General features: G+C 44.8%; 1 protein-coding gene across 1 annotated transcript in view; it reads left to right on the top strand.

Moving 5' to 3' along the window:
• ptprt (protein tyrosine phosphatase receptor type T) overlaps positions 1-25,000 on the top strand; it is a 203,878-nt gene that overhangs the window by 122,281 nt on the left and 56,597 nt on the right. Inside the window, 4 exon segments of the mRNA XM_079342479.1 lie at positions 4,337-4,373; positions 8,751-8,807; positions 17,403-17,538; positions 23,344-23,376. Coding sequence (XP_079198605.1) covers positions 4,337-4,373; positions 8,751-8,807; positions 17,403-17,538; positions 23,344-23,376 — 263 coding nt within the window.

Below are 25,000 nucleotides of genomic sequence, written 5' to 3' on the forward strand. Positions count from 1 at the left end.
GAGGAGAGGAAGCGAGCAGAGAGGAGAGGAAGCGAGGGGAGAGGAGAGGAAGCGAGGGGAGAGGAGAGGAAGCGAGGGGAGAGGAGAGGAAGCGAGGGGAGAGGAGAGCACGGCCTGCAGAGTGATCAGAACTTAGAAAGGAAAAATAACATCCACTTCATTAAGGTTCAAAAAAATCTTAAAGCTGCAGCAACAAAGTAACAACATGCATGAAAAGCCAAATCCTCCATTTCACAAAATCTTATATCCAGCTATAAAGCCTGTAACCATGACAACCAGCTGCCCCAACACTCGTGACTGTAGTGCATTTAATACGGAGGAAAAGGGAAAAGTAACATGACTGTGTAGTTTTTGTCCGGAGACTCTGAACTACACTTCCCACAATCCCTTTCGAATGACCCCTCCTTCGTTGTGTGTTAAATGTTACATTCACTGTGACGTAACAAGGTTATTGGGTCGTTTCCTGTTAGCTAGTTAGCCAGCCTGCTACAGCGAAGCTATCTGTTTACGCATCTCAACCAATCAGAGACGTCTGAGACGCTCTGTGGTCGCTTCATGTCTTCACAGTTGTGTCATATTATCGATGCTCTTAGTTTGCATCGTATGCACCTTCAGCAGACTCGCACGTCATCAAACGCTCAGGGAAACACGCCGTTGATTTAAAATGCTCAGCCATCAGAAATGAGGGATTTTGTAAAGGTTGTCTGGTCTGTTTGTTCGTCTGTCCTCGGGGACATACATGTAAAAAAACGTGTTCCTCACGTCGGTGCAGAAACACCCGGCGACCTCGCCCGACGCTGTCGAGATAAAGCAGAGAGTCGACCGGCTGCCTGGCCTTTTCACCTGCAATGATTGGGAGCAAATCCCTGCAGGCAGGATCAAAGTTCAGGTGTCAACGTCCTCTGAACCTCCAACACTCTGCACGTCTTCTCATGTTGCAGCAATTCTACCAAATGTGTCCGAGAGAGGCAGCGGAGGTAAACGGAGGAGAGGTTTGAATTCAAGGAGGAGAGGAAAGTTTGGAGAGATAAAAGTGGAGGGAGAGAGAACTTGTCAAAAAAAAACAACAGGCACTGTTGAAGGGACCAATTGCTTACTCACTGAAGGTGGATAAAAGCATCAGTTAAATGGATAAAATACAGGATGTGAAATTCAGGGATGAAGAGACAGACAGATGGGGAAGGTGGGAGACTCAAGGAGGAGGTGGAAAGACGCTCACACACAAGTGGAAAAGAGAGGAGAGCGAGAAGTGAAACTAAGAGAAGGAGGAGAGAGAGAGGAGGAGGAGAGAAACAAAGAGGAAGAGAAGAGAGGAGTGAAGGAGGAGGAGGAGGAGGAGGAGGAGGAGGTGAAACAGGGTGAGAAATGTCACGAAACAAAAGGAAGCTATGGTGTGGAAAAAAAAACATGCCCTCCTGCGCCGTGCAAAATGCATCCACACACCTTTTTTGACAAGTAAAAAGCCTCAGGGGTTGGCCGAGGCACTCTGACAATCAACGTCATTCACACGCACACACACACGCACACACACACACACACTCACACACACACACACACAGCCTGTGAGTGCACATCGTGGAGGTTTTACCGGAGACACATCAAGAAAGATTTTATAAACTGACAGTTGATGTCAATCAAGATGCACTCAGCTGACTCCAGAATCCCTGCATGCATTGTGTGTGTGTGTGTGTGTGTGTGTGTGTGTGTGTGTGTGTGTGTGTGTGTGTGTGTGTGTGTGTGTGTGTGTGTGTGTGTGTGTGTGTGTGTGTGTGTGTGTGTGTGTGTGTTTTCAGGGTTCACATTTTATTTAACAGTTCCCTATCCTTCTCTTAAGACTAACAGAAGCACAAATCACACTTTTACACAGAAATGAAGATGCAGGAGACCGAACAGAACTTTACTTAATACCCAAAATAAAAATATTGATACGACCTTTCAAATTAATAATTTTAACCGTAGCCTGATTTAAACAGATTACATTTAGTCCATTTTTGACTTTAATCTCGTACATGAATGTCTTCTATCTGGACATTTTGGATTTTTTTCTTTTGGTCACATTCTGTGTTCTGCTAAATCCTCTTCCCCATGTTCCTCGAGTCTGTCCACAAACCCCCCAAAGATGAGAAAAGTCCATCCTCTCCGTCTTCTGCCTGCTCCACTTTACAGAAAACGTGAGCTCAAACAGGCCGTTTGGAGATTTTCCCCTCATGACATCACAAAGGGCATTAAGCGAGATAGAGCAGGAGGGCGTTGGATGGACGGACACGAGCTCACCCACACAGCAGCTGCGGCGCTTTGAGCTCACTTAGTATTCTGATCAGGCTGCACAAAGTTAGCTACAGCACACAAACACTGAGTCTCCAGTGTGTCCGCCATAAACACCCCCCCCCCCCTCAAACCTCGTCTCGCAGCCTCTCAGGGTAGAGGCCGGGCAATAAATTGGCCTTACATTTATTAACTTAGCTTGTTGCAGCCTCCTGAGGATTAGCCCATTAGCATGAGCGAGGACGAGGCAGCGTTTCTTTTCACAGCGACGGAGAAGCCAGAGCAGCCGGCTGCTTGGAGTGCAGCGTGAATACCAACTATGGGGCCAATTTCTCAAACACCAGTGGCTGCTGCTGCTGCCCAGGGAGCTGGTCGTATTCCCACAGTGACTATTTGTGGAGAGTAAACCACACTTAGGATGGAGGGGCTCCGCTCGCATGAGAAGCACAACAAAGACAATGAATTCTCAGACGTCGAAGGAATAACTGCTGAGACCGGCTGTGAAACTTTCCCCACTCTGACCGCCTGCTTCAGCTGCATATTGACAAAGTGGTCGACATGGTGACGGGTGTGGAGCTGCCTGCAGCTCGGTGACTCCCAGAGGTCACGGGCTATACCCAAACCATGACAGCTGATGTGACCTTTAACCCCCGTTTTTTGATGTTAAGACAAGTGGAATACACATTTTCACATGAACAGGCAATGTTAGTTATACTTCAAAGCCCACGCTCTGTTTTTCTCTTTGCATGGAAGCAGCAGGCCGGTTTAGATCAGCTGTTTAAGCCTACACATTGAGAGCACAAGGCGAAAAAACATGTTGCATGCATTTATTTGAGTTTCTGGGCGAGCTGCGTGCAGGTGTCTACGATCATATTTAGCATGAATACCAAAAGGGGAATACGATAATTGGATAAAGAAGTCAGTGAAAGAGAGAGACAGGCAGATATTTAATCATTGGTTCAGACGGAGGAAGGAGCGAGACGTAGCAGAAGCAAGGTGTGTTTAGTCTTGTGGAGAGATCCAGCTGAGAGACTCACACCATCCATCATCTGCTAACATCCATCTTCCCTGCTCTTTAACTTCACCAGGCACCTCCGCACACACACACACACACACACACACACACACACACACACACACACACTCATGCCAGCACGCACAATGATGCATACTGTATCTTTCGCTGTGACTGATTGATTGCATGAAAACAAAACACATGACAGTAGAAATGGAAACAGCAGGTCACTTATGCAGACTCTGTTACGAGCAGCCACACACTGAACATGTGACAGCGGCGACACTCTTCATCCATCATGATACATTCTGAGCGTTGCAGGAGGCTTTTTGAAGCGAGCGTGTCAGAAGACGATGGACTCTGTCCTGTGAATGTTTTTTGTTTAGTCCTAGAGGAGGCATGAAGCCCGACGATGGCGGTCGCCATGTTGGAAATGCCGTATCAAGATGACTTTCTATCAACCGAGAAGCAAAGAGGAGGAGCCTCATGCTTCCTGTCAGTCAGCTCATCCACGCCCTTAATGATGATATAATCACACGCTCTGTTTTAGTGCGTCTGTCTCTTTAAATGCAATAAGCCCCGCCCCCTGAGTTTTCCCTATAGACATCACTCCTGCACAAAAGTGCTGGTGGAGTCCATGGGTGGAGATACCAGAGGAGGATTTTTTTTAAATTTTTTTTTTTAATCAGAATCCCACTGTGACATCACAAGGGGAGCACATTTAAAACAGAGCATTTTTCTCCGCGTTGTCAGACTCCTGCAGAGCACAAACAAAAAGACTGGATGGATTTATTCCACATGTTGTGGGTCTGTAGACTCTCAGGTTACCAACATAAATGTTCACAACAATGTAGAAGTGGATTTTCATAACATGTCCCCTTTAATAACACCTGGTTGAGTGTGTGTTTTATCCTATCAGCAGTGTCTGATGGAAGACTTCCTGTAAACTTCCTGTGCAGCACTTTGGTCCACCTCGGCTGTTATAAACATTATATATAAATAAAGTTTGACTTGACTGACATCTCCTCTGTTCTCTCTCTCTCTCTCTCTCGGCAGGAAACCAAAATCAACTGTGTCCGCCTGGCTAACAAAGGTATGAGCAGCCTTCCACTGATACGTGCAGCATACTTTGTTTTGTATAGTCTGGCTTGAAACTAATGAAGCGTAGTTTATCTCGAGCCACAGTGTGAATACGTGACCCCGTAGCACAGAGAAACACGATAGAGCTAGAATAGATGCACACACACACACACACACACACTCACTCACTCACTCATTAACACACGCACACATAGAAAGAGGTGAACCCACGACCTGTAGCCCAGGAAACCCCACATCCTAATCATTGTTATCCTGCATGATTTGATCACACAGCACCTCGTCTCTTCTCTCCTAATCTTCCTCTTTTATTACCTTTTTTGCTGTCTCACATTCTCCCTCTTCGTCCTGATCTCTCTTTTTCCATTTCATCCTGCGTCCATGTTGCTCATCAGTGTATAAAGTGGAACGTCAGGGCCATTACATAGCGATTGACCGCCTTCATTAAACCCGATGGTTTGAGGCTAAAGCGTTAGCCCCAGAGCCCATTTCATCCTGTTTTCCATCCTTTTTTGCTTTCCCCCACGTCGCACCATCTTTACTCGCCGCTCATCTCCGGCAAACACTCCCGTTTTTGTTGTGCCAAGCAACGTGCTTTAAAGCTTTTCACCTCGCCATTGATTTACCTCACCTCTCGTCTCTGTTTCCTGTTTTATTTTCATCTGCATTAAACAGTGATTTGATTTTCCCACATCCCCTCTCTCTCTCTGCCTCTCTCTCGTTCTTTTATTATGTCTCGTCTGCATCGGGCGTTTATTGCTCATTTGTGCACATTTCTCTCCTTTATGTCATTCTGTTTTCTATCTCTATCCATTACACCTTTTTTTTTTTTTTTTTTTCCTTTTGAATGGTTAGTGGGTGGAGGTCTGCAGTCTGTAAACACTGCTCTCTGTCTGTCTGTTGTGCATGTGCGTGTGTGTGTGTGCTTAGAAAAAGACATGCTTGTAACTTTGTGGCTGTCTTTCAACCAAACAGAATGCAAATTTTTAAGCGATATGTAGAGTCGTCAATGTTCCCAGAACAAACTTAACGTCTTCTTGACATATACTGTTTCAAAGTTTGAGACGTGTGGGCAGCGTTCTGAGGCAATGCAGATGGCTAATTTTGCAACACGTCTCTAAAGAAGTTTTTTTAGATACCTGCTATCTCCTCTTACAGGAGCAGATTTTAGCTCGACTGATTCAGTGAGTCGTTATCAGTGAATCAGCTGACGGGCTTTTTGGTTAGAGACACACAGCCTGTACGAGGCAGAGATCAGATCGGAGGCTTTGTGAATGGATGCAGCCAAAGAACTGTGTTAAAGGCCAATTTATGAAAGTGTTAAGTGTAAGAGTAAAGGGGGGGGGGGTTCGCCACCCTGGGAACCAATCCTAGTGCTCTCCTGGAAATAAGAAATCCCTCATGGCTTGTGTAGACCAAAGCCTTAAACTTTGGCAAGAAATGTGTCAAATTTCATTCATGAACTTAAACCTGGACCTGGTCCTGCTCCTAGCTAACAGGCCTTCAGACTGTGACCTGGTCCTGATCCTAGCTAACAGGCCTTCAGACTGTGACCTGGTCCTGATCCTAGCTAACAGGCCTTCAGACTGTGACCTGGTCCTGATCCTAGCTAACAGTCCTTCAGACTGTGACCTGGTCCTGCTCCTAGCTAACAGGTCATCAGACTGTGACCTGGTCCTGATCCTAGCTAACAGGCCTTCAGACTGTGACCTGGTCCTGATCCTAGCTAACAGGTCATCAGACTGTGACCTGGTCCTGATCCTAGCTAACAGTCCTTCAGACTGTGACCTGGTCCTGCTCCTAGCTAACAGGTCATCAGACTGTGACCTGGTCCTGATCCTAGCTAACAGGCCTTCAGACTGTGACCTGGTCCTGATCCTAGCTAACAGTCCTTCAGACTGTGACCTGGTCCTGATCCTAGCTAACAGGCCTTCAGACTGTGACCTGGTCCTGATCCTAGCTAACAGGCCTTCAGACTGTGACCTGGTCCTGATCCTAGCTAACAGGTCATCAGACTGTGACCTGGTCCTGATCCTAGCTAACAGTCCTTCAGACTGTGACCTGGTCCTGCTCCTAGCTAACAGGTCATCAGACTGTGACCTGGTCCTGATCCTAGCTAACAGGCCTTCAGACTGTGACCTGGTCCTGATCCTAGCTAACAGTCCTTCAGACTGTGACCTGGTCCTGCTCCTAGCTAACAGGTCATCAGACTGTGACCTGGTCCTGCTCCTAGCTAACAGTCCTTCAGACTGTGACCTGGTCCTGATCCTAGCTAACAGGCCTTCAGACTGTGACCTGGTCCTGATCCTAGCTAACAGGCCTTCAGACTGTGACCTGGTCCTGCTCCTAGCTAACAGGTCATCAGACTGGGACCTGGTCCTGATCCTAGCTAACAGGCCTTCAGACTGTGACCTGGTCCTGATCCTAGCTAACAGGCCTTCAGACTGTGACCTGGTCCTGATCCTAGCTAACAGGTCATCAGACTGTGACCTGGTCCTGATCCTAGCTAACAGTCCTTCAGACTGTGACCTGGTCCTGCTCCTAGCTAACAGGTCATCAGACTGTGACCTGGTCCTGATCCTGGCTAACAGGCCTTCAGACTGTGACCTGGTCCTGATCCTAGCTAACAGTCCTTCAGACTATGACCTGGTCCTGCTCCTAGCTAACAGGTCATCAGACTGTGACCTGGTCCTGCTCCTAGCTAACAGTCCTTCAGACTGTGACCTGGTCCTGCTCCTAGCTAACAGGTCATCAGACTGGGACCTGGTCCTGATCCTAGCTAACAGGTCATCAGACTGTGACCTGGTCCTGATCCTAGCTAACAGGTCATCAGACTGGGACCTGGTCCTGATCCTAGCTAACAAGTCATCAGACTGGGACCTGGTCCTGATCCTAGCTAACAGGTCATCAGACTGGGACCTGGTCCTCATCCTAGCTAAAAGGTCTTCACACTGGGACCTGGTCCTGATCCTAACTAACAGGTCTTCAGACTGGGACCTGGTCCTGATCCTAGCTAACAGGTCATCAGACTGGGACCTGGTCCTAATCCTAGCTAACAGGTCATCAGACTGTGACCTGGTCCTGATCCTAGCTAACAGGCCTTCAGACAGTGACCTGGTCCTGTTCCTAGCTAGCAGGTCATCAGACTGGGAGCTGGTCCTGATCCTAGCTAACAGGTCTTCAGACGGGGACTTAGGACTGATCCTAGCTAACAGGTCTTCAGACGGGGACTTAGGACTGATCCTTGCCCTTCTTTGTTATTTTTTGGAGACTAGTAGATTGGAAAGGCGTATATTTATTCTAGATGGCGATTGAGCCCATTTGGCCACAAAATGGGTCGCTGGTTTAGTTGAAATTTTGTCAGCCCTCTGGGGCCCCCTACTGGTCTGGGGTCTGAAGCAGTTTCCTGCCTTGGCGACTCCGAACTCCAAACTTTGGGGCTAACAACATAACATTACCTGTGCAGCTCTCGCCATGAGGAATGTCGGCTATTGGTGGTACACGAGAGGGGGAACAAAACCTTTTTGGGGTCTTGTGGCTTGTTGGATTTTATGGGAAAACCTGGATCTTTGGCTCGGACGTCTGATGCTTGACGAGTTCTTTCTGATCTCTGCCTCGGAGAAATGTAGCCAAGACGTGAAGAAATCTGAACAATGATAACAAACGCCAACCTTAGCCTCCTCGTTGCCTCAGCTGCTGTATTCTTTAATTTGAGATTTAATGAAATCTCTGGGTGAAGTTAATCTTTGCAGACGAACACGAGGCCAGGTTGTGTCTTCACGCCAGTTTACGCCACGCCACAAAGTTAAATCTTCTTTTTTTTTTACTTTTAAAACCATCACATCATTTGTTTTTCTCCTCCATCTCCTCGTCCCCTTTACTTTAAATTAACCCGTCAAACCAAGTTGGCAGACTTAACAGACCCCGAGTGTTAACCCCCCCCCCCCCCCCCCACCCATCTGCATCCACTGACTCACTTGTTTCGTATCACCAGCAGCACATACTACGTCAGGCCTCCTCCAGGCAACGGGCCAGGCTAGACGCTCATTGACACTTGGCAGTAAGACATGAGTTATATCCCTGATCACATCTTGAGTGCTAGTTGACCTATTGATCTATATGTTCTAGTGCTATCTCTCACTGCTGTAATTTCTCTCCTCAAAGACAGATTGAAAACCAGGGAGGTCAAAACCTTGATGAAATGGATAAAGAAAACTATACGTCTTTTTTTCTTAGACTCTTTTCTCTTTTTCTTTTTTCCTTTTTTTTGTTGTTGTTTGTTTTCTCTCTCTCTCTCTCTCTCTCTCTCTCTCTCTCTCTCTCTCTCTCTCTCTCATGCTGTCCGGCGGGGATGTGCGGCCCTTGGCCTTAGTGGTAATAGGTAGGGGACAAATAACAACGCCGTACATTCTAGTCATCCCAAGCGAAGGTGATTATTGCTTTATAGGCAGAATATTTTCTTCCCTATGTTATATTTTTTCATTACAGTTTGACCATAAACACGACACAAACCTTGTTTTATTTGGGTTGTCCCCTGCCCCCCCCCCCTCCTTTTTCTCCTGACTTTGTTTTTTTTTTGGACTTTTTCTACATTTATTTTTTTAATTTATTTTTTCTGCTCTTTGGTTTTTGTCTTTCCTCCTCATCGCCATCTTACAGCATTTGTTTGCATGTCTGCTCTGCTTCGAGTGTCGCTGGCTGTGTTTGAACCTCTTCTCTCTGTCCTGCATCTACACACACACACACACACACACACACACACACACACACAACAGTGAAGCCATGCTGCGGTAATGCACGGTTAGCTGAGCGCTCATCCCTTCTCTGAATCTGCAGAGCAATATTTACTCACAACAAAAGGAGCGACTGAAAATAAAAATCGAGTAGTAAATTTGATTTGGATTTTAAGTCAGACAATGACTGAGCCGTCGCAGGATGAAGACAGAGCTCGTAGTAGCAGAGGGAACTCCCATGATTCCCCTCTGGCCTGAACGTCGTCCTTTGTTATTGTAGTTGATTAAAAGCTCCTTGGCTGTGTGTTCGACTCTCTTTAGGATTAGTTTGTCTCTTCTTTGCTGCCACGTCAATTCAACGTCACAATTAAACTCGGACATTATTTCAAACAAGTTAGGCGCTAAGTTTCAACCAGTTGTCATGAAATTCTGGGGTAATTTCAAAGACATAAATACAGGTTTGTTTAATTATCGTCTCATCACCACCTTATTACAACAAAATTTGCAGACCGGTAAAGTAAATAGTTACCGACGTCTGTATTTTATTTTGAAGGAAGAAGCTACTCTGACTCTACCTTTACATTCAAACCCTTCCAGCCGTTTAAATGAACGCAGCTGGATTTTATGCACAGACGTGACAGAAGAATATAAATGTCATCGAGCGACGCAACAATCAAATTGTTGACTTGAACAATGGGGACACAACAGGGAATCAGTCAACAGCTCCCGTAGTGGAAAAGTGCTGTCACAGTTCTTTGTCAGGAATATGAGATGACTCCACAGGAATACAATAACACTCATTGTCCAAAGGGAAATGAAGGATTCAAGGCCCGGCACAAAGAATTATGCATATCATGCACAACAGCGGACAGCAGTGCAATCCTAAATTGAATAAATGTGGATTGTATTCATATGAAGTGTGCTTATTACCTCAGTGCGGATGAAAGCAGGAAACCTCTGGATGCATTCAAACGGCATTTCATTTCAACGCTGAACAGCGTGCTGTCGGTTTTTAACACTTATTATTCAAATTATTCGCACATCACACATTCTTCTTAATGCATTGAAATGAATAAATCAGTGAATTCCTCGTGTTCAGTCGACCTGGAGCGATTAAGCCGAGACAGATAAATATGAATTCAGTTTAGTGAGATGTACCGTACGAGTCTGTGAGCGGCGCACGCGTCATTTTAACCCCCCATGCACTCCGGCCGAGGATGTTTTTAATGTGCAACACTGAAATGCAAAAAAATAAGCTTTAAGCTGCCTTACATCACAGCACCAAACGCTGATCAACCTGTGTGTGAAGGTGCCAGCGTGCAGTGTGAATCTGTCCTCTGATGGTCGCCCACCAACGTTTAATAGAACCGCTGCACGCTTAAATATAAGTCTATTTAAGACGGATCTGTTTGGCTTCAGGCTGCAGCTTCAAGCTTCCCGTCTCTCTCGTTCATTCAGACACCGGTGCGACTGAAGGATCGCTATCTTCCACCAACTTTCTGGTTAATTATAATTTACTAGAGTTTTAATCCGTTGACGGTTCAGATGTGGAGCAGTGATTCCCTTTTTCTCATTGCTGCAAAAGTAGACTTCCAGCTTGCATCGATAATTGGTGATTCTGCATGATTAGTGTCCATCAATCCTGCAGGTTGAAGTTGTGTAGCATCAATCCGACCCTTATCATCCAGACACGGGTAAAACATGTCAGATTCAATCCTCGTCCCCATTAGTCCAGAGGTCGATTGTAATTGTCGGCGTGCGGAGTCGTGCTGTAACCGACTCCATCGCTGTGCAATCCTGATGCAACATGTGGCTCACTATCGGGCGCGTTTGTGAGCGAGCGTGACTGCACTGCAAACATCGGAGGAATCATATCTGAATTATCTTCTTCATTGACACACACACACACACACACACTTTCTCAGACGCACTGCACATCGTCCTCCTGTGTTCATGTCGTCAATAAGTGCTGCCTGCTCGCTGCTCGCTCAGACAGTTTGCTCTCCGAATTTGCAGCAGATTGAGTCAGATTGCTTAAAGGAAGAAAATAACTCCTCAGCAGTGTTTTCTAGGTGAATACTTGGTGATGATGTGACATTTTAAGGGCGTGATACCAGTCAGCAAATAGATGAAATTTCAGTTGAAGAGACTTCGGGGGGTTCGACTGTGCCGTAAACTGACAGAGAAGAAGAAGAAGAAGAAGAGAGCAGAATCCAGAGAGGCAAAGAAAATCAAACCCGAGAGAGAGAGAGAAGATCAAAAAGCTGAAGAGGAAGACGGTGACAGAAGAAGAGAGTCAGAGAAAAGACATCCAGCAGTGGAGACAGGCTCAGACTCCAGGACTCTTTTTCCTGAAGCATTGTGCATGCAGACAGGTGTACCTGCCTTTCTCTCCCACACACTGACAACAGTTGTCTTCGTTCGTTCGCCCTTCTGCAGCTCCAGCACACGTCTTCCATCTGCTCCACAAAACATCCACGAAAGAACAACAAACAAACAAAAGACACAAAAGACTAAAAACACTCGATGGACACGGGTCCTTACGTTCAACAAAGACCCGATCTGCTGTCAGGGATAGAAGTCGACTTTTACTGTCAACATAACAACATTATTTAACAATTTGTAAAAAAAAAAATATGTGTAAATATTCCTAAATAATAATAAAACAGTCACTCTCACATTTCAGAGTCTCCTAAAAGCTCAACAGACGACGAGCATTAAAGTCACTTTAGATCTTTAAAGCTCTAAAGTATTAAAACCAGAACCTGCTGACCCGAACAACAATGTCAACATTAATGGAAACTAGCGTGTGTGTGTGTGTGTGTGTGTGTGTGTGTGTGTGTGTGTGTGTGTGTGTGTGTGTGTGTGTGTGTGTGTGTGTGTGTGTGTGTGTGTGTGTGTGTGTGTGTGTGTGTGTGTGTGTGTGTGTGTGTGTGTGTGTGTGTGTGTGTGTGTGTGTGAGAGGGTCTTAGAGGCATCCATTAGCATTGCCCATTGTTTACAAAGTTATGGAGACTAAAGATATGTTAATCCACTGTCATCTGACCACACGCGTACACACACACACACACACACACACACACACACACACACACACTCACTGTGCAGCAGCACAGTTCAGATTAGTAATCCTGTTAAACACACTCAGCCATGCTAACGCTAATCCATCGAGGATGCTCCCTGCAGCAGCTCGAAAACAATACAGAAAAAGTCGACGAACGAGGTTCACTGAGAGTAACACACACACACACACACACACACACACACAACATGTTAAACATGTTTACAGATGCTTGAATTGCTTATTTCTCATTATGCACAGAAAAAAAAAGTGGCTGAAAGCCCAAATACTCAAACTACACTTGTCCCATATTAGACACAAACACAAACATGAATACACACACACACACACACACACACACAGAGCAGCGGTTAACACGTGGTCCAGCCCTCTGCTGCGTTGCGTCGGCGGCCGGGAGAATCAATCTTCCCCTCACTCGGATGAGATTATGTTTCTAATATCTCTGGTTTTAACCGTAATTCCTCCCTGATAATTTGATCGTCCTCCTCAAGTAGGAGGCAAGAGAAAGAGAGAGAGAGAGAGTCTTTGTTCGGTCCCTGACGTGCAGGAAGATAAACATGAATATTTTCCCCTCAGAATATATTCTAAGTTATTACAATTTGCTGCTTGGCGACGCATCAGGTTGCCCATGGCGACGCCGCCGCACATTATTAGACCGAAAAGTTGAATCCAGAAGAAGAAGAGCTTTTCATCCAGAGGTGTGAAAAGAGGAATGATTTCAGACCCAACAGAGAAAATTAAAAAATAGAGTTTAAGTCCTAGATTTTTATGATCATGTTCAAACTTCTCACGGTGACACATCGAAGTCTTTTTAAAACTTTTAGTTCTGTGATTGGCTGGAGAACGGTCCAGGGTGTAACCCCGCCTCTCGTCCAATGACAGCTGGGATCCCAAACGGGAAAACCTGTATAGATAATGATAATAATAATTGATAGATGATGATAATAATATCGATAGTGTATAGATGATGAATGCATGGATGGATGAAGATGATGACCTCGGAGTGAAAACTTTTTGTTCTTTATTGTGAGACCAGAGTAAAAAAAAAAAAAAAAAAAAAAAAAATGGCAGCAACACTTTCATGGTCGTCATGGTAACGGCTCCAGAGCGTCTCCACACGTGTTGAAAGAAGTGACAGGCCCAGTGTGGTTTCACTCCTGGTATACATTAACAACAGTCCAGTTTAAAGGCATTATTTCCTGATTCATCGTTTTCTATTTCTTTTATTTTGAAAAGATCACAAACAGGAAGTGTTTCCTGATCACTTGTAAGGTTATTTTTTTCTATATTAATAAATTCATTGTTAAAAATATTAATTAATTAATTCATTAATTAATAAAAAATAAAATAAATAAATATGCAATGCAAAATGGATGGGGGGGCCTTTAAATGAACCCCCGCCCTTTCTCTCTGACGTTTGAATTGAGCTTGCACGTCCTGGGTGCTGAACTTCAGTTCCTGTCTCTGCTGGTGTTCACTCACCTGTCCAAACACACAGTTCAGGTACGAGGCTGGCTGCTGTGCCAACACGATGATCCGTCCACCAGCTGCCACCGTCGGTGCAGAGACACAAAGATGGATCCATAAATTGTTCCTGTTTAAGTCGCCACCTGTTATCCGGCAGAGACAGAACAATAATGGACGAGTTCACCACGTCCTCCGTGTTGTGTTTCAACCAGGTGTCAATCAATCCTTTTTTTTTATTGCCTCATCTCAACTCTTCCCCCCCCGGTGTAATGAACGGAGTCGTATTAGATCACGTCTCCGCACGCGGTCAGACCCCTGTCAGAGTTAGCCTGATTGGCTGGGCGGCACCAGAGCCGGCCAATCAGGATGTTAAATGGAGCTGAACCCGTCCACAGATGGGGTCCTCTTCTGTTACATCATGAACTGTTGAACCCAATCTGCACGTGCACGCCGCTCGAGTGTGAACAAATGGGGTTAGGCTGTAATGTGTCAGGTGATACATATTGTGGATCACTCAGGGGGGAAATGGAGGTTTAATACACCTGCGGGGTGATAACCAGGGCACAGACTCCAGAGATGAACATGAACACCATCGCTCCAGGCTCTCATGTCGCTCTCATGTGTTTGACGGATAAGGATGAGCTGAAATATTCACTTGAATACGTCCTACCTGCAGGCTGAATGCAAACATGTTTAATAAACACTTTGCTAAATCCAACCCGCTTACTCTTCCAACTTCAAAATATGAAGCTGCCTGCCCTCACTTCAGAGATCCTCTTCCCCATGTGTCTCTAGTCTGTCAACAAACGCCCCAATGATGAGAAAAAAACAGGCCGTTTGGAGATGTTCCCTTCATGACATCACAAAGGGCAGTAGCCCCTCCCCTTCATGACATCACAAAGGGCAGTAGCCCCTCCCCCAGGTGGGTGACACTCCCACAGCTAGGTGTTTGTTCTGCCCTCTGAGTCTGCCTTCTCACCGTAAACAATAGGACATGGAGCCAGAAAGCAGCGAGTACACCCGAGCCCTTCCAGAGAGGGGGCGTGGCCAGACACAGCTCATTTACATATTTAAAGCTACAGACACAGAAACAGCCTGTTCTGAGCAGGGCTGAAATAGAGGGGTTTATAGACATGATCAAATACAGGATCAGAGTGGATTTACAACAACACACTTCACACACATGATGAAGAGGAGCGAGGACACTGATTTCACCTGAAGAAGAAGAGATGTGGGTTAAAATGTAGCTGTGCAAACAGAATTTTGATAGTGAAGCAATGTCTGCTTTTAGCCTGTACATATTGTGCTGATTGTCCCTGAAAATAAATCCTCTGTGATTCTTTTCAATTCTAAAGTCCACATAGCGTGCATTGAATAATTAGTCGTTGGTTTTTGATGTTTAGTATCCTGAGTTTCCAAAAGTGCAGCGCTCTCAAAACTGCACTATTAAAACATTTATTTAAAGTCTTCAATCCTTTGACAACCCAGAGTGAGAGAAGCATTTTATTCCACTTTAAAGTGAAGAACAGAAAGTGGCAGCAGCATGTCAGAGATGATACATGCAGCTTCACGAGGAGCTTTTGTCCATGATGGGACAAATAAAAGACTTGGAGGTGTTTTGTCATTGAATGCATTCAGGGTTTTTTTTTTTTTTAAACATTTTTAAAAAGAACATCTCGTCACAGAGGCGTTGAGGACTGCGGCAGCTATTACCGAGCGTGCCAAGGTTAGGTGCTTAAGCTGTTAGCTCAGTGGATTCCTCTGCCAACCTTGTGTTGTTATTGCAGAGGGGGCGAAGATGAGAGAGACAGGGGATTAAACTGAACTCCCACGCAGCGGTATTACTCTATTAATCGTCTGTCTTTGTCTATCAAGGTTATAACAAGAGGCTGCTGGTGCACGTCTGTGCGAGAACAGGTGCACTCATGTCGGATCTCAGTGTCCTCCGCCTGAGGCCTCCGTGTCTTTCTCTACTCAGCTTTTATTTCTCTGTCACGTTTACGTTGACGGCGTTTCGCTTCGCTTCATTTAAAGAATAAAAACAATCTGTTGATGTTTCTTTTTGCATCTTTGCAAAACTGCCACACACTCGATTTTCTCCATTTGAAGAGTCGTTAAATGTTTTCTTGGTTTGTTGAACGTTGTTTTTTCTTTCTTTAAGTTATTTAGAAGATTTTACACACCTCGGGATTGAACTCCGGCCTAAAACAAAATTCTCTTATTCTCCGTCAAGACTGACACCTCCAACCTTTCGATGAACGCCCCCTCTTTAGGAGAATATTTGATTCCCAACAACACATCCAACAAATCCATTATCGAGAACGCTTTTCCTGTTTGCTGCCACGGCGGGATGGAACCAATTTAAGCTGTCACATGCAGAGACATACAACAAGCCACGCCCACATTCACACCAGCAGACAACTCAGAGTCAGCAGGTAACCTGAGCTCAGACAGGAAGAGAGTCGGGCATGAAGGCAGGAAAGTCCCTTAATCATGATCTTACATTTCAGAAAGTCGTAAAAGTCGTCCGAAATTAAATCTTTCAAATAATCAGAAAGTAGAGCACACACACACTCTCTCTCTCTCTCTCTCTCTCTCTCTCTCTCCCTCTCTCCTGTTTCCACTGACTGTCACCTCAACATCAAACCATGCAGTGATAGCAGAGCTCCTCTCTGTCTCCATATGTATCGTCCGTCTCACCGAGCGACCTTGCCCCTCACCTTGTTCTTCCTCGTTCTGTTTGTTCATTTATGTTGCCGTTTCTTTTTAAAGATCCCTGTTCAGGTTGATTCTGTGTGTTTGAGTGAAGTCGTGCATGAGCCGCGTCCTCTGCTGTGTGCACGACTTTAAACGTTCATGTCTTTGTGTCACTTTCTGTGCTTGTGATGTGTTTGTCCTTGTAGATTCTCCGTGTTTGTGAATCCTGCATCACATTCAGCCCGTTTTCTCTTTTCATATATTTATGGTATTACTTCAAGGCAAACAGAACAGAATTCAGGAAATATTTTTTGGGGGCACATTTATGTCATGGATCTCAAGCAGTAGTTACTATTGGTTACAAGCCCTCTGAAAATGAGGTGGTGCGTAAAACAAAAAAAGCTGTTCATGGACACATTAAATCTGCACAGGGAGCTAAACACCTGTGAATCCCACAGAAGTTAGAGTTCAATCATGATGCACACACTCAGCCAATCAGAAAGGGTTAATGTGGCAGGAACCCCTGCAGGGTCATGTGGTCCTTGGTCCCTGTCATGGAGGCCTGGATACATATTAAATGAGCACTTACATGATGTGTTTGTAAACTTTTCACTCGTGACCTTGGAGTCACATTGAGCTCATTGTTCGTGTTCGTTACGTGTTTCTTCCTGCATGTTCCCGATGTTTTCTCTTCCTGCATGTTGTGTGTATGAACGACGTGTTTGGCTCTTTGCGTTATGCATGAAGTGTTATCTTCACCTTGGGATCAAGTATGTTCAGTGTTTCTATTATGTGTGTGTTCTGTTAAGAGTGTGTGTGTGTGTGTGTGTGTGTGTGTGTGTGTGTGTGTTCATCAAGGCTGGCTTCTTTATTTGCATGCATGAGTGACTGCATTGTGTGTGTGTGTGTGTGTGTTGTCCTTTTAATGTGACTGTGTCTGATCATTTGTACACTGTAGCTACCGATGTGACTGTGTTTATACTTGTGTGCTTGTGTGTGCGTGTTTGGCGTGTGTGTGTGTGTGTGTGTGTGTGTGTGTGTGCAGGTGCTTCCACCCAGGACTCGGACGCCATGGAGCCAGAGAAGCAGGTGGACAGCACGGTGAAGATGGCGGGCGTGATCGCAGGGATCCTCATGTTCATCATCATCCTCCTCGGAGTCGTCCTCACCTTCAAACGCAGGTAGGTTCATCACAGCCGCACTGAAACAAGATGGCGGCTTTAAGGTGCTTCATGTAGCCTTTAAACTGAATCAGTCATCAACACATCCATTTGTTTCAAACTGCAAACCTCTGAGACAAGATGATCAGTAGCCTCGATGCTGATTTAGTGCTTCAATCAAATTCTGATTTGTAGACTAAACAAACTTTACGGACCACTTCCTGGGCAACAGCTTTTCAAAATAAAAGCTAGTTTGCACAGTAATTTTTGTGAAATAGACTTCCATCTCGCAAATTCTAAGAACGAAAGCTTCAGACAGGCCCGTGATGTTTCGACTTCCTCTCGAGGAGGCTAAACGATGAGCCGTGAAGTGTTGCTTCCCATTTCGCCTGTCGCTCTCAGGCAGCTATCAGAAGAGTCCTTGAGATCTCAGAGGATCAATTTAAGGGGGCGAACTTTGAGATTGAGTCTCTTTTTGGAACACCTTAGAAATCAGGAAGTCCCTCCACTGTCAGAGCCTTTAAAACCTGTCGACAGCTGGAGAGCAGCATTGGCTCTAAAATGGAGGCTACCAATCATCCTGTCGTTCCTAACAGTAAGCACTTGGACAAATGAATGTGATGACAAATAAAAGACTGTGTTGAGCCCCTGCATAGATTTACAGGCAGACAGGAAGTTAGGAGTGTAAGGTGTCCTCATGGTTGAAATGCAGCTCGAAGGAAAGGCAGAACGAGCTTCTGTTACCGTAGCGACGGACGTATCGACGTTACGTATCAGGACACGGGATGTTTTGGAGTTGAGGATATTAAGAGGGATCGCTCTTCCAGATAAGCTCTTATCATTTATGTGCATCTGAACGTCTCTAACTTATAAATTAGTGGTTAACTAAAAAAGTCGAACAAATGCTGTTAATCCTTAAAACCAAAGACGTGATGAAAACAGAGGCTCCCAGAGATTAAAAATCCAGATTCACTTTCATTTTTTGTTCGCAGTTAGAGGTCATATATAGCGTCTCTGTGAACATGCACACAGACCTGCCACCATCACCTGCCTCTCTTTACCTTTACTCTCTCTGATGCTTCATCCCTCGTCTGCACCCCCACCCTCCTCCAATCACATCACGCTTCTACATCTTGATTTGCTTCACATACTTGTGTCGTGTTTTTTTTTAATTTTTGAGAGTTTCTTACTTTCAAAACAAACTGAAGTTTTTCTTGAGAAATTAAAAAATACGACACCGTGGTACATTTTCCAGTGGACGAAGTGACAGAACAGCTGTTGTTATTACAACTGAACCATGAAGACTTGAAGCTACAAGAAGCAAATTTAGCACATAAAGAAGAAGGATACAAATAAATATCCTTGTGTTTTCAGACAGATGATGTTATAATTGATCGCACTTCTTTAATCCACCACCAGGGGGCTATTAATCCTAGGCTAACGGGTCCCCGATGAATACTTCCGGACTCAAGTCGTTGTATCAGTCCATCAGGAACTAAAATGTCATTTTTTTAAGTTCCTCAGCCATCACACTTTGATTCATATTGAAGACAGTTCTTCCTGTGAAGCTCTAGATTTAGTTTCCCACTCTAACTCTGTCTGATAAAAATCACAAGACTCCCAAGGTTGGGATTTCTTAAACATTTTGTTTACAAGAAATAATTATCTTCCACATGTGTGTAGATCAAACGAGCGCTTCAACAAGCTGAAAGTACTCGAGGAAGAAACTGAAGCGCTGTAGCAAAATGCTGTGAAGTTTTCTGCCTGCGGCGCCGTGTATACAAATCAACAGATTCTCACTCAGCACGCTTGTCAAAGTGTCCTCGGGCCTGAGACTTAATGTCTCCTTCAGTAGGTGTGCAGATGGGAATGTGTGTGCCAGTGTGTGTGAATGGCAGGTGACTGTTGGACCGATAACACTGAGGCCACTCGTATGATGCCAACAGACATGCAGGCGCATTTATAGGAAAACTGCGTTGTTGCATTAGCATGCTAATGTTAACGCTCTTTCGCTAGCTCTTAGCTTGTCATGAGAATTGACAGAATGAGCGTGATTTAAAAACACTTACATGTTGACCCGATATGATTCCATCCGTATTTAAAAGCCGAGTTCAAAGCCCAGTTTGGCCTTTAGACACAACAGCGGGAAAACTGACGCACACAAAGAGAAATACGGGGAGGTGATATTGCAGATAGCGATTTGGAAGTTTTTGTTTTAGGCTAAGTCTAGTTTGGAAATCTGAATACATCTTTACATCCATGTCAAGGGAGCCAAGAAGAGCGAGGAGGGCAGAGAGAGCAGAGGTTAGGGTCGCTAATCAGTGGCTTACAGAGAATATTCCAACAGCCTAGGGGATAACAAAGGAGGCAGACGAGCCTGTATGAGGAGGAAAAATCCAGGAGAAACCATGAACGTGTGACTTCAGAGGGGGGGGGGGGGGGGAAAGACAGGTGAGGAGCAGAACGAGGAGGTAAAAAAGAAAAAGGAAGGAAAGAAGGACACGTACAAAGTCTGAAAAAAATATGAAAACAAGCCAGCGCCGGTTAACCTCGGGGTCAAATAGATATGCTAATCCGATGCTAATCAGGCTAACATGCATAATATAGCATAATATATACATGGAAAGGCCAATAGGAGGGCAAACACTAATAAAGAGCAGAAGCATGAGAAGGAGGAGAGAGGGCAACAATGAAGAGCGAGCAGGGAGGATGAAGTCAACAAACACTCGAACACGTCAAACCTGAACAGACAAAACTTTTATTGTTTCTGCAGCTTCGAGCCAAAAGTGAGATCTTAAGCTTCATCATGCTCTGTAGTGAAATACATGATGTCTACTGCAAAGCTTGGAAACAAATAAAAACATGAAGGAACATCATGACGCACAACTCTTACTAATTAGCCGCCTTAAAAGCAACTAGCTAATGGTGAACATAGTGACCTTAAAAATGCTTTTAAAGGTTCTGTCATTAAGAGCAAAGACCGAGGCACGGCAGACCAAGACAAGACCAAGACATTTAGGGGACAGAGACCGAGTCAAGACCAAGACCAAGGACCATAAGACCACAAATATCACTAAAAAATCATCAATCTGTAACACCTGCCGCCATTACTGGGGGATAAAAATTAACTACAAATGAATAATGGAAAAAATAGCCAATCAGTGGAGGTCTTGACCGGTCCCATTCTCAGATCACTATTACAATCCTCGAGTTGAGACCAAGACCTATAAAAAGTAGTTTTTAGATGAAAACCAATTTCTGGTACGAGAACTCGAAGTACACCAAAAAAGATTAAACGGTCGGACTGAAGAGTCTTAAACATCGGAAGGAAGATTGATAAACAGGGCAGAAAAAAGGATTTGGACACTGGGAGGTTTAGCGTATCATAGAGTGTTTTCTGGCGTCATTAATATTTCATCGTACACACTTTAGCCCGCCGTCCGGGTGGCAGAAAAAGCGTTTTTATTTTCAATCGAAAGTATTTCACATGCCTTTCAACGTCCATGAATTATTCTGAGAAAAAACTTAGTCTGGAAGTGAGCGAGTAAAACTGTCCAATTAATCTTTCAGAGTGCCGTACACGTGTTCTAAATGGACCCGTCGTTGTCAGCCAAAGCTGGGCGATGTTTCTGATAATGTAAAAGTGAAGCACGCCGGACATGCCTGACGCCTTAATGGGGATTCGATGTTTCTACAAGCAGGTGGCCCCGAGGGCTCAAACAACCGGTGCTGGAGGATACACTTCTCATAAAAAGGTTGAGAGGGAAAAGGATGAATAATTGATTAGCTTGATGCTCCCTAAACACTCACTGATCGTTTTTTCTTCTTTTGCGTGATGCCCGACTTCAGACTTTCATTTATTTTAACATCTTTGTTATGTCAGACGACAATACGCCGGTGGTTCATGTCCACATACTTACGCATACAAACATATACTGTAAGAAATGTGACATGCAAACACTAATGGAAGAATCCAGTGTCTGCAGATTAAACAAACATCAACATGCATCCTCACAGACGGGCAATCCCAAGCTCAGGATTTAAGATGCTGTTCCAGTGTTAGAGCTCGCCTGTGTGTGTGTGTGTGTGTGTGTGTGTGTGTGTGTGTGTGTGTGTGTGTGTGTGTTTGTTTACGTTGAGCTGTGACGTGTCTAGCTGGGCCTGAATATGAGTGCCGTCCACGTCAGTGCCAGTTGACCATCCCTCAGAGTGTCTGTTTGTTGGGTTTCTGAAAACGTGCGGACAGCTGGATTCCCCTCTTTGGGTGTTTGAAGACAATATTGACAGGGGCCAAGCCAGGGAGTGTTACACACACACACACACACACACACACACACACACACACACCTCCTTAATGAATGACATGGAAAAAAACTACTTATTGACATTTAGGTACTTTTTTTGGTGAAATAGTTTCTGGTAAGAACAAAGTGTGTGTGCTCAACGTCATGCTTTTGATAAATGCACATATTGCATATTCATCGCTTCCTGCGCTCTGATTGGCTGATTCATTCCATATTACCATTCCAGCTGCGTCTGAACATTTTCACCACTACAAGCAAACATCCCATATCTCCTCCAGATGACATATTTTCTCCTTTTCACGACCCATAAAAATTTAACTGTTTTAAATAGTCTGAGGCCAATACTTAAATATGACCACGGCTTTCAAATAAAAGTATGAAAACGGTCAAGAAAGGTTTAGCCTTTAACTGGTCGCCTATTTAAAGGTCACATATTCTCCTCCTCTTCTTCAGGTGAAATCAGTGTCCTCGCTCCTCTTCATCATGTGTGTGAAGTGTGTTGTTGTAAATCCACTCTGATCCTGTATTTAATCATGTCTATAAACCCCTCTATTTCAGCCCTGCTCAGAACAGGCTGTTTCTGTGTCTGTAGCTTTAAATATGTAAATGAGCTGAGTCTGACCACGCCCCCTCTCTGGAAGGGCTCGGGTGTACTCACTGCTTTCTGGCTCCATGTCCTATTGTTTACGGTGAGAAGGCAGACTCAGAGGGCAGAACAAACACCTAGCTGTGGGAGTGTCACCCACCTGGGGGAGGGGCTACTGCCCTTTGTGATGTCACAAAGGGGAAAGCACACATTTTCTGAAAAGAGGAGCAGGCAGGAGACGGAGAGGATGGACTTTTCTCATCATTGGGGGGTTTGGAGACTGACATGTTGGAGGAACATGAAGAGGATTTAAAAAAAATAATATGTGACCTTTAAAGAATGCTTCTTATCATTTTTCTTACCTGAAAACTTCCCGGTCTCTTTTGTAAACAGATCAAAACGTGGTCTTTTTGCCCTGACTATAAACTTACTAAAGTAATTGTTTATAGCTGAATACATTCATGGTACTGAAGTATAAATGTTCCCATTAACAGATCAAAATATCTGGCTTGTTAATCTTTAGCGGTGGTTGCGGTGACGGCTGATGAACATAAGTGACTCATCAGCAGGATATCGGGGGCGTGAGGGATGGAGGATTGAAATGTGTTTAATTCAAGCTTAATAGAAACTTTCATAGAAACTTATTTATCCAACGCTCATGACTTTAAATCTTTATTTTAGTGTCACTTCCTGTTTCTTGATTCATAGTTATATCATACGATCCAACACAACACGCTACACAGACAGCAGGCGTAGCGTGTTGGACCGACAGGTTGGTGAAGGGAATAAAACACACGTGAAACGAATGTTTCTCACCACAAACCTCACACCCCTTTTTTTAATGTCTCTCTCTCTCTCTCTATCTTCCTGTTTTCCTGTCTGTGGCTCCGCCCCTTCCTGTCCCGTCCTGTACCTGCCTTGCCCTTGCTCCGATAGAGAGATTCACACATGGAGAACTCTGAGCGTGGGGTATTGTATGTTTATTTCTAGACATCAACACATCCACTCCGCCCCTCACTGTGACACCTCGCATTTTCAGTTTCTTTGTTTTTGTGTTTTCCAAATGTCCCCTCCAGCTGGAAAACGGATGTGACCCATTTTTACACGATGAAAAGGTTAAAACCCAAAGATCCATACATTTGATTCTACTCTGTTTACCGTGATAATGACGAATATACGGCTGTTTCGTCAGGATCTCAAATGGTCCATCTTGTCCTGATGTGCTTCCAACAAGCACGTCTGAATCAGGATTAGTGTTCAGATCTAAGATCAGACGGCACACATCTGATCTCAACCTTTTAACCACGATAATGCGAAGAACCGCCTGTGGGCATGTCATGCAAAATTCAAAATGCTTTTTGGGAGCTTCACATCCTTTTTCTGTGAGGGGTGTCACTCCACAGCCGAGGTCTTCTTCACACAGAACATTCAGGAAGTCCTTCTTCATTTGTGCATTCCTGTTTCTTACTGCAGAATATTCCCCTCATGGAGAGGTTGCATCATCATTATGTGACAAAACATTCAGGTGTAAATGCGGCTTCTAGAAACAGTTGCTTTTGCATCCTTATGGTGTCACCTCCCCCCTCCCCCCCCCCTCCCATATATATGTGTATATTACCTTTTATTTCAGGTCATCACTATTGCATGTCATCTGTGCTTTTGTTCATGTGTTTGCATGTTTTAAACGAGCGTCATCAACCCATCCCGTCCGAAGTCTTTGAATTTCCGTCGCATCCAGTTCCACCTCTCGTTGCCTCTGTGTGCGCTGCGAGATGTTTACACTTTGCTTACGATGCATTGTGAGAGAATGTGAAAACTGTCCATGGAAGGGTTTCGGGGTTTGTGCTGCAGTCCACAGTGGGAGCAGGTCGGCACAATAGAAATCTCAGCATAAAGAAAACTGTCACGCAGTAATTCCCCCGGCCTACATTGACGAAGAGAGGTGGAATAATGACGGTTAGAAATGATGTATCTGGCTTCAGTAGATATTACAGAGGTGGGAGATTAAGTGAGAGATATAAGGACGCTGATATCTCTCCCAGAATAAGATGTGACGCTCCTCCCACACTGTTCTGGGCTCAAAGACAATCCACGCTGCGCTCGCTCTCTCGCTCGCCCGCTCGGGGAAGCTTTGACTGTGAGTCATTTTTCTCTAATGAAAGTCGCACTTGCATCTATAAGCTGAATACGTCTCTCTCCTTCAACCTTTAATGAAGTCAAATCTCTTCCTGCATTTTGTTTGTAGACCCGACGACCAAGAGTCTGTTGCATCTGAGTCACTCCGTCAAACATGTCTTCCGATCCGTTTCTGCTCGAAGTTTTCCAGAGGACGATGGGGGTAGGGATGTGTCCCAGCGTGTGGACGGAGGAGAGGTTTGATGTGGATATTTAAAGGTCATATAGTGACAGTGGTGTCCGTTTAGTCAGTCCAGTCACAGTAAAACATCACGCTGCCCCGTCTCCCCGTCCTAAAAAAGATTTCTGTGTGAAAAGAAACGTCCGAAACGTGTTCAGATTTTTGACATTGAACTTGTTCTGAAGCTAAAAGTTTTCCTCTTTGTGAGGGACGAGTGTGGTTGTTACTCAAACAGCG

Source organism: Symphodus melops (genome assembly GCF_947650265.1).
Source record: "Symphodus melops genome assembly, chromosome: 4".
Taxonomy (NCBI): Eukaryota; Metazoa; Chordata; class Actinopteri; order Labriformes; family Labridae; genus Symphodus; species Symphodus melops.